Below are 10,127 nucleotides of genomic sequence, written 5' to 3' on the forward strand. Positions count from 1 at the left end.
ACCTACAAAGATAATCTCTAAGCAATCTCTTCATCCACCACATAGTCCAGCATGGTGAGGAGACTCCTACAATCTCTTACAACCTAGGCAGCCCCCGTTCCCACCCACCCACCCCCCCCACACTTCATATTACTTTTCTTCTGAGTATTGTAAGCAAGTTTTTATCTTTCCCTCTTAGCGGGGGGGGGGGGGGACAGAAAAGCAGCAGATGGGGCTAACTTGGGGGCTTGGTGGGCAGGGAGGAGACCAAAGGTAGCCGGGCAGCCGGTGGCAAATGTTGCCATGCTGCCATGTCTTGTCTGGAGCCTGCTGCTTCGAGGGACCAGTGCAAAAAGGCTACTCTCTGGGGGAGGAGAAGCTGAGAGTCCCTGGGCCTCATCCTCTCCACGGGGCCCCGGCCCTCAACCCCCCAAGGTCGCCCCCCATCCTCCCAAGCTCTGAGCTCTGAGAAGATGGGGCCTGGCGCTGCTCCTCTGAGAAGCAGCAGCTGGAGACAGCCGTGGAAAGCTGCAGTCTTCAGGCACAAAGACAAATGGCCTGGAAAAAGAAGGGGTCAGCACCGTAGCAGGGTGTCCTGTGCCTTCCAACGGAGCCCAGGCTGACAATGCAGGCGTGAGCAGTGTGTGAGAGCATTTGCCTGAGTCCATTTGCAGACCATTTCTTGATGAATTTGGGGGGATGTCACAGTCGAGCCACAGCCTACTTACAGAGCTCACGAGTTTTAATGTCCTCAAGTCCCTTCCATCTATAAGCTCTTCAAGGATTAAAGTGCTTTTCGTGTCTTCTACCTGGAAACACTAACAAGTCTTGGGGTGCAGTGAATGACTCGATGAGAGAAAATAGACTACCTCTACCGAATGAACTCAAGGTGCCTGTGCCCTGGGGGTGGCCCCATACACAGGTGTCCTCCTGCAGCACGAAGTCCCGATGGGTGTGCAAGGGCCTTTCAGCAGCTCACATCTGCTCCACACACACGCACTCCTGTGCACACTCATGGCACCCTGTCATCAGCCCAGGGCTCAGGCTGCATCATCAATGACAGAATGGAGGGGAGCAGGACGCTCAGCCCTCCCGAGACAACCCTGTCACATGGCACTGTGGGTAGCCTTGCATTCAGAGTCTGTCCCCTGCTTCTCATCCTCAGGGTGGGGCTCTGCAGGGGGACTTTTGAGGGCCAAGGAGGCTGGCTCTTTTTCATTGTCGCTGTCCTCCGAAGTCTTCTTTCCATGGCGAGTTTTCTGCAATTTTCCCTTCAAGGCCTTGTCACATTTGCCACACTCGCCACATGTGCAAGGCTTCTCCTCGCTCTTGCCGCAGGCCCTTCCGGCATTCGTGCGCCTGCCGGTGCTCCAGGAGGTCTAAGCTGCTCCGGAACACCTTCTTGCAGTCTTGACACTTGTGGGGCCTCTCCTCCCTGTGAACCGCCTGGTGCTTGAAGAGGTTGGATCGTCTGCCGAAGGTCTTCCCACAGTCGCTGCATTCGTAGGGCTTCTCACCACTGTGCACCCGACGATGCTGACTGAGGCCCGAGCGCCCCCGGAAGGCCTTTCCACACTCCTTGCACTGGAATGACTTCTCCCTGCTGTGGATGCGCTGGTGATGAATGAGCTGGGAGATGCCCTTGAAAGCTTTTGGACACTTGCTGCACTTGTAGGGCTTCTCGCCACTGTGGGTCCGCTGGTGCTCGATGAGGTTAGAGCTCCTGCTGAAGGACTTCCCGCACTCATTGCACTCGTAGGGCCGCTCCCCGCTGTGTATGCGCTCGTGCTCCAGGAGGGCGAAGCTGCGCCGAAAGAGTTTCCCACACTCTGAGCACTTGAAGGGCTTCTCGCCGCTGTGGATAATTTGGTGCTTGATGAGGTTGGAGCTGCGCGTAAAGGTCTTCCCGCACTCATTGCACTCGAAGGGCTTCTCGCCGCTGTGGATGCGCTGGTGCTCCAGGAGGGCGAAGCTGCGCCGAAAGAGTTTCCCACACTCTGAGCACTCGTAGGGCTTCTCGCCGCTGTGGATGATGCGGTGTTTGATGAGGTTGGAGCTCCGGCTGAAGGATTTCCCACACTGCTGACAGAGGTACCGCTTCTCTGCGCCTTTGGAACTCTGTGGCCTTGACACTGAAACCTGCCTGACGCTGGGGTTGCTTCTCTGCACTGGCTCTCTTCCCGCCCCCGAGGAACTGCCTTGGCCTTTCTCCCTGTGATGGTCACCCCTGCTGGAACCTGCCTCTGGAGAACGAACATGTTTCTGTGTCTGCTCAGGTGTCTCCTCCAGCAGCCTGGCTCCCTGGCCCTTGCTGCCACCTGCGCATTCTTTTGGACAATGTTTCTTCTTGGAACTCAATGTCTTGCTCTTGATCCTTTCATCTGTAAAGACAGAGGGCACCAACCGGTGTTGCTCCCTCCCTGGATCTCTATTGAGGGTTTTTTCTTCACCCTCACCCTCATGCCAAGGCTGAGAAGAGATGAACCAAGAGATGGACATGGGCAGACAGACAGGAAAGCGAGAAGGGAGGAAGTGGGGTGAGACAGCAGGAGGTGCTCCCTTCATCTTGTGCCTCCATAGGGGGGGACTCCTTGGGGCATTTAAATCTGCCACAAAAGAGAGTTCCCCACCCAAAGTGACTGTGCCACCCTCCACTGGCCGCTGCTCTATGCGAATGGCTCAGGCAAGCTGGCCGACCACCTTTTACTCACCTGCCTGTGTTCCTACAGCAGCCCTTGTCCGGCTGTCTGTTACCCAGGGCCACTCCCCTCGCTCCAGCAGGGAGACCAGGTGAGGCTTGGAGGATGAAAATCCTGTGCACGGAAATGAAGTGAATCAGTGTCTTCAGGAATAGAGAACAAAGAACTCTCCAGAAAGTGCCACTGGAAGGGTCCAGAGAAAGGGCAGAGTCCCACTCACGAAGCAAGGGGCTCTAAGCCTACAGGGGCCAGGAAGGCACAGGGGATCTATAGTAGATGGCGATTTGGGCCACGAGGATAAAGATTTCATTATTTGGCCTCGTGGAGAGCAGCAGGCTTGTGGGGGCCTCTCTGTGTGTGGATACCCCGAGGCATAGCCAAAGGGCTAGAGCAGGGATCCACCGGGGTCAAGGCCTGAGGAAGTATCAGGAAGTGAACAGAGCCGAGGGGCTACCTGCACCCCTTTTGCCTTTTGAATCACCATCAGACAGAGCAGATGTCTCAGTTCCTTATGCCAAACTCAGCTGAGGATTCCTGAACTCCCCTGGGAAGCCCAGATCTTCCTGGGAAGGGTCAGAAAGAACCCAGGGGAAGAAGCTAGTCTCCTTTGGTGTGGGCAAATCACAGAGGTGAAATCTGTTGACTCTAAAAGAAAAAATGGAGCAAGAGGGTCCACTGCAGCCCCAAAGGCAGCGGGATGCAGTAGGGGAGTATGCCCCAGCTCCCACCCCGGCGTCTACATGCCTTGGCCTGGGCCTCCATGTCCTGGGCCCTCTGTGGCTTGATGCTGCTAAATTCTAACAAGAAACAAGTGTGAAATGTAACCTTGGTAAAAGTGAATTAAGTCTCCAGTAGGGCATAGGGTAATTTGCACCATCTTTTGGGTAGAAGAAGTTTCGTTAACCTGAGTTTATATGCAAAATAAGTTTGACGAGGGAGGGCACACATTCACCCAAAACATTTACAGGTCCAAACCATTGAGCTAAAAACTGCCCTGTTGAGACAAAAGCTGGGCTGCAATGGTTTATGGATCTGATGGGGAAATGCACTTATTTTTGGCCTCACAGTAACCAACCAGCAAAGAAACTCAAAAATAAACTGAGTTCAGCCCGGCTGGCATGGCTTAGTGTTTGAGCATCGACCCATGAACCAGGAGGTCACGGTTTGATTCTCTATCACGGCACATGCCCGGGTTGCAGGCTCAATCCCCAGTGTGGGGCATGCAGGAGGCAGCCGATCAATGATTCTCTCTCACCATTGATGTTTCTATCTCCTTCTTCCTCTCCCTTCCTTTCTGAAATCAATAAAAATATGTTTAAAAAAGAAAGAAAGAGAGTTTAGAGACAAAGTAGGAGGCACTGGGTGTGTGGGGTCCTTACCCAGTGACACTAAATGGCGGTAGTTCTCCAGCATCACTTGCTTGTAGAGGATCCTTTGTTTGAGATCCAGAAGCTTCCATTCTGTCTTGCTGAAGTGCACGGACACGTCCTCAAAAGATACTGGCACCTAAAACAAGCCATTCCTGTGACTGCAGGGAAATTCACCCTCTTGGGGCCCAGGATGAGGTGGGAGCAACTAAAGATGGGGTAAGGGCGGTACTGGGGAGAGCAGCAGCCAGGGGAGGCTCGGAGTTGCAACAGTTGTGAGGCTGGGACACGAGGAGGTGGCAAGTGGAGACCATGAAGGGGAGATACTGAGGTGAGGGGCAGCCCGAAGCTGGGAGACCCACTCACCTTGGCTCTGGTCGTTAGGAGAATGGCTGCCATGGCAGAGGCAGGGAGAAGCTAAGGGAAGTAGAAAGAGGAAGGTGTGAGAGGAGGCCCACCCTACTCCAGTACAGCCCATCCATTCCCAGCCCCTGGGGACAAGATTTCAACATATCTTTTCAGGGGACACGATTCAACTCATAACACTTAACCAAACTGAGCTTCTGTCCCCTCTCCTCACCTGCACAGTGGGCCACAGACACGGATTTACTCCCTCCTCTGGCCAGCAGCCCAAACTAGGCTTTCAAGGGAGTGTGTTTCTTAAAAAAAAATAATTTTAGTGATTTCAGAGAGGAGGGAGAGATAGAAACATCAATGATGAGAAAGATTCACTGATGGGCTGCCTCCTGTATGCCCCCCACTGGGGATCAAGCCCCCAACCCGGGCATGTGGCCTAACCGGGAATCGAACCCAGATCTCCTGGTTCATAGGTTGATGCTCAACCACTGAGCCATGCCGGCCAGGCTCTTCTTTCCTTTCTTTTTCTCATTTCCTTCTTCTCTTGGCCCTTTTCTCATGTGGGCAGTACCCCTGACCCCAACTTTCCAGCCATCCCTAGAAGCTCTGCCGCCAACCCCCTTTCCCCTCAGGTCAGGGTTCTTACAAAAAATCTCTAAACATACCGCCTCCACCTGCAAACAAACTTTCTCTCAAGGGGAAGAGAAAGACCAGGCTGGTGAGCTGCACAATGAAGGGACCCACGATAGCGGGGGTGGGAGGGGGGGTGCTTTCTGAAGAAGTAACTTTTAGGCCAAAAGATGAAGGTTGGGGTAAGGAGAACAGCAGATCAAGGGCATGGCCCATGTCCAGCCTTCAGATAGGCCTGAGTGCAGCGTTCATGGTGCTGAAAACTGGCTGGTGGTGGGGGTGGGAGGTGGCGGGGGGGGGGAGTTTGCAGAACGTGAGGCCATGCTGGGGTCTCCCCCATCCTCCCCCTTCTCCTTCCCCCCTCACCCCCGGGGGACAGGAAGGAGCCTGGGCTCACATTAAGGGCAGGAAGAGCGTGTCACTGACAAACTGGACGGAACCAGATTTCTTTCTCCACATCAGTTCTCAAAGCCAGAAGAAGAAAGTTTGCTCTAAGGATGTTGTTTCCACCCAACTGGAGACTGAAAGGTGGAAGTCCTGGGCGGAGCAGCGGAGGAACAAGGCTGTGGATGGTGGGCGGGTGGGCCTGAGCCTGGAGTGTTTCTTATGCTGCTGTGGGCGAGCACAGCGTGTTTGTGCAACAAGAGAGAGGGCAAAGGGACAGGGTCCCCAGAGCATTGAAATTGGCCCAAAGTCCCTTATCACCTGTGATATATTGTCAATCAACACTGGCCCGGAATAAATAAACTCATATGTCTTATGAAGAAGTTTCTATAAATCAGAGAGACAGAATCCCTTAAGGTTGAGTGGATGCTAAAAACCATTAGATGGCCCTAGCTGGTTTGGCTCAGTGGATAGAGCATTGCCCTGCAGACTGAAGGGTCCCGGGTTCGATTCTGATCAAGGGCAAGTACCTCGGTTACAGGCTCCTCCCCGGCCCCCCGGGCAGGAGGCAACCAATCAATGAGTCTCTCTCACATCGATGTTTCTCTCTGTCTCTCCCCCTCCCACTCTCTCTAAAAATCAATGAGAAAATATCCTCGGGTGAGGATTAAACTACCTAAATAAATAAATATCATTAGATCAGTGGTTCTCAACCTTCTGGCCCTTTAAATACAGTTCCTCATGTTGTGACCCCAACCATAAAATTATTTTCGTTGCTACTTCATAACTGGAATTTTGCTACTGTTATGAATTGTAATGTAAATATCTGATATGCAGGATGGTCTTAGCCGACCCCTGTGAAAGGGTCGTTTGACCGCCAAAGGGGTCGCGACCCAACAGGTTGAGAACCGCTGCATTAGATGAAAGGCAAAGAACAGACATCCACGTGATGTCAAATGTCTGCTGGTCACGAGAGAGAAAGCTAATCTAACAATGGTGGGACAGAGGTGGGACGTCCCTTCAGGGATGCCTTGGGGACTGCTCAGGTGGCCCAGGAGGACTCTTGCCAAGTCTTGACCTGATTCTGATGCAGCCTTGGGACCCAACTTGCAGTTCACAGAGCGTCTCAGGGACGGAGGGGGCCAGTTCAAGACACCACAAGAAAGCAAGCAGCCTGACCCAGAAGTGGGCTGTTCCCTGTTCTCTGCAAATGAGCGTCCTGGGGAAGAGAGGAGGCTTAGAGAGGATGACTGTTCCAGATGAAAAGAGATTTAAGGGGCCAACATCCAAGTGCAATGGAGTTCTTTTTAAAAATATATCTTTATTGATTTTAGAGAGGAAGGGAGAGGGAGAGAGAGATAGAAACATCAATGATGAGAGAGAATCACTGATGAGCTGCCTCCTGCATGCTCCACACTGGGGATGGAGCCTGCAACCAGATATGTGCTCTGACCGGGAACTGAACCATGACCTCCTAGTTCAGTGGTCGGCAAACTGCGGCTTGCGAGCCACATGCGGCTCTTTGGCCCCTAGAGTGTGGCTCTTCCACAAAATACCACGTGCGGGCGCACATGTACAGTGCGATTGAAACTTCGTGGCCCATGCGCAGAAGTTGGTATTTTGTGGAAGAGCCACACTCAAGGGGCCAAAGAGCCGCAGTTTGCCAACCACTGTCCTAGTTCATAGGTCGACGCTCAACCACTGAGCCATGGGCAGAGTCTTTTATCAGGCATGAACAAAAGAGGAGTCAAAGGCACTGGGGGGCATGGAGGGCCTACTGTGGAGTGACTCTCAGAGGACAATGGGACCACTGCTGCCCGTGCATTGGATGGAAAATGGCACTGAGCCATTTAACAAAATGTGCTGGTCAAGAGATGCACATTGAGCCCTAGCCGGTTTGGCTTAGTGGACAGAGCGTCAGCCTGCAGACTAAAGGGTCCTGGGTTCGATTCCTTTCAAGGGCACGTACCTCGGTTGCAGGCATCTCCCTGGCCCAGGCCCGGGTCGGGACTTGTGCAGGAGGCAACCAATCGATGTGTTTCTCTCACTTGGATGTTTCTCTCTGCCTTTCCCTCTCTCTTCCACTCTCCCTAAAAAATCAATGGAAAAATATCTTCAGGTGAGGCTTAACAAAAAAAGAGATGCACATTGAAGCATTTTGGGAGAAAATGGCCTGTAAACTTACTTTAAAATGCTGGGAAGGGAATAGAATGGAAGGAAAGGGAAGAGCAAACTAGCAAATAAGAGGAGCTGGAGGGCACTGCCTGGGAGGCTGGTACCTGGGCTTCATTACACTAGTCTCTCTACTTGTCGGTTTGCTTGATGGTGTTCAAAATTAAAAGGGAAAATAGTTTGATGGTTCCTCAATAAATAAACATAGTTATCGCATGACCCAGCAATTCCACTCCTGGACATATACTCAAAAGAACTGCAAACAGGTGTGCAAATAAAAGCCTGTACATGAATGTTTCCAGCAGCGTGATTCACCAGAGTGGCAACAGGTGGAAACAACCCAATGTCCACCGTCTGACGAATGTAATGAATGAACCAAGTGTGGTCGTACACACAATGGAATATTACTTGGCCATAAAGAGGAATGAGATGCCGATACATGCTACAATGCGGGCGAACCTTGGAGACATTATGCTCAGTGACAAAAGCCAGACACACAATAGGCCACAGATGGTATGATTCCATTTATATGATGTAATATAAAATTTCACAAGAGCTGTCTTGACCTAATTTGGAACTTATGACTGAAAACCCCCTTTTCTCTGCTCTTCATGGGCAGTTTGTTGAGCTCCCATCCCAGCTACTTCCCTCATCATGGGGCCCTCTCTCTGGGGCCACTAAACATATCCTCACCCCTTTATTGGGCTCCCACACTCAGGGGTCAGTACGAGAAAACTAGGGACAGCCCCTATGCCCAGAGGGACCCCGCGGAAACTAGCACGCTACCCCGATGCACCCCTATGTGGCAGCCTCCTTTCCTTTGAGTTGTAAGAAAGAGTTCTGCCTTTCATCTCTCTAAGTGTCACTGTCTTGTGACCTGCCATCAAAAAATAATCTTATCTTTAAAAATATGACATGGCCTTGGCAGGTGTGGCTCAATTGGGTGAGCAGCATCCCGTGCTCGGAAGGGTTGCCGGTTCGATTCCAGGTCAGGGCACATGCCCAGGTTCCAGGATCAATTCCCAGTCTGGGTGCATAGTGGAGGCAGCTGATTGATGTTTCTCTCTCACACTGATGTTTCTCTCTCTCTCTCTCTCTAAAAAAAAATCAATAAAAAGATATTTTTAAAAACTAACATATGACATGTGCAGAATAGGAAAATCCAGAGAGTCAGAGAGCAGATCGGTGGGCATGAGGTGTGAGGGTGTGTGTGGGGGGGGAGGAGCAGTGTGTGTGTGTGTGTGTGTGTGTGTGTGTGTGTGTGTGTGACTGCTTTGTGGGTATAGGGTTTTCTCCATGAGTGATGAAAATGTTCTGGAACAAGACAGCGGTGATGGTTGCACAACATTGTTAATGTACTTAATGCCGCTGAATTATTCGCTTTAGAATGGTCAATTTTATTTTATGCGAATCTCATCTCAATAAAAAAGGGGGGTCAAGAGGTGTGGCTGTCGAGTAATCATGCTGATGTCCACACGTCACATTCATTCTGACACCCCATCAGTCACTGGGGGGACATAACGGGCTATAACGGTGTAGGGTGGAGACTAGTGGGAACATCCGGGCTTTTCAGACCAGCAGCACATTATTTTGAAGAACAGCACGTGCTTCTTTTCTCTCTCCCACAGCTGTAACGCCAGGTCATGGTCCATCTTGGAAAACAGAAAAGTCTAAAGGAAGAGTGTTATCTACGGTCCCCCGCTCCAAGACATACTGGGGTCCAAGCCCCCAGTGGAGAAACAGCCATTGAGCTGTGACCGCCTGAGAGAAACAGCATGACAGGCTCACCTGTAGATGGAGACCAACATTCAAGTTCAACACCACAAGGCGCACTGGGAGGTGCCAGCCACGATGAGTGGTCGCACGCAACAGTGTCTATGCTTGAGACCTAGACCCCCAAAGTCAGCAGACTTCCCAATCCTGGAAGGAAAGACACGCCAAGCCCTTTCCTCACAGACTATAACTCCAAGTAACCCTCCAGGTGGGAATGGGATGACGCTCCCTAGCACGTGCATAAAGAACAATCTAGAAGGAGCCTGTGGAGCTGGAGAGCAGCTTCTCCTAAGACCCTTTGACCTTGGGCCACCAGAATAGAGGAGAAATGGAAAGATGATTCCGGACCCCGAAGCTCAGCTTTCCTGAAACCTGGCACTGGGATGCAGGGGAGGGTCCATCGGACAGCAGTGCCCCAGGCCAGAAGCCAGGAAGGCCCTGCCAGCCTCCTCCTGGGCTGGTTTGCCCCCAAGAAGGGGGCAGACTCCCACCCCTTGACTGATCCTGGCAGAGGGAAAGCTGAGAACGAGGAGCCACCTGCTCACCCCGAGGGGGGAGGGGAGGAGTGCAGGGGGCGAAGTGAAGCGGGCTTCAAAGCCCAAAGCGGGAGGGGTGGCCAGTGGGCTTGGGCGCTGATGCCTTCGGAAGACCACGAGATGGGGCTATTTCCCCAGAAAAAGAAAACAGAAAACAAACAAACAACTGGAAAGGCAGTCAGCAGTCCCACCACTCAGGCTGGATCAGGAACTGGGCGGCGGGGGGGGGG

The 10,127-nt window shown here is 52.3% G+C and overlaps 1 protein-coding gene across 1 annotated transcript; it reads right to left on the bottom strand.

Moving 5' to 3' along the window:
* Window positions 1-414: 414 nt before the first annotated feature.
* On the bottom strand, window positions 415-4,458 carry ZFP92 (ZFP92 zinc finger protein). The gene is made up of 4 exons (XM_023752971.1): window positions 4,412-4,458; window positions 4,058-4,184; window positions 2,691-2,792; window positions 415-2,360 (listed from the first exon to the last, which is right to left on the bottom strand). The coding sequence occupies exons 1-4, from the start codon at window positions 4,442-4,444 to the stop codon at window positions 1,264-1,266; spliced, it is 1,359 nt and encodes a 452-aa protein (XP_023608739.1). The 5' UTR covers window positions 4,445-4,458; the 3' UTR covers window positions 415-1,263.
* Window positions 4,459-10,127: the final 5,669 nt, after the last annotated feature.

Source organism: Myotis lucifugus, unplaced genomic scaffold, assembly GCF_000147115.1.
Source record: "Myotis lucifugus unplaced genomic scaffold, Myoluc2.0 scaffold_40, whole genome shotgun sequence".
NCBI classification, from domain to species: Eukaryota; Metazoa; Chordata; class Mammalia; order Chiroptera; family Vespertilionidae; genus Myotis; species Myotis lucifugus.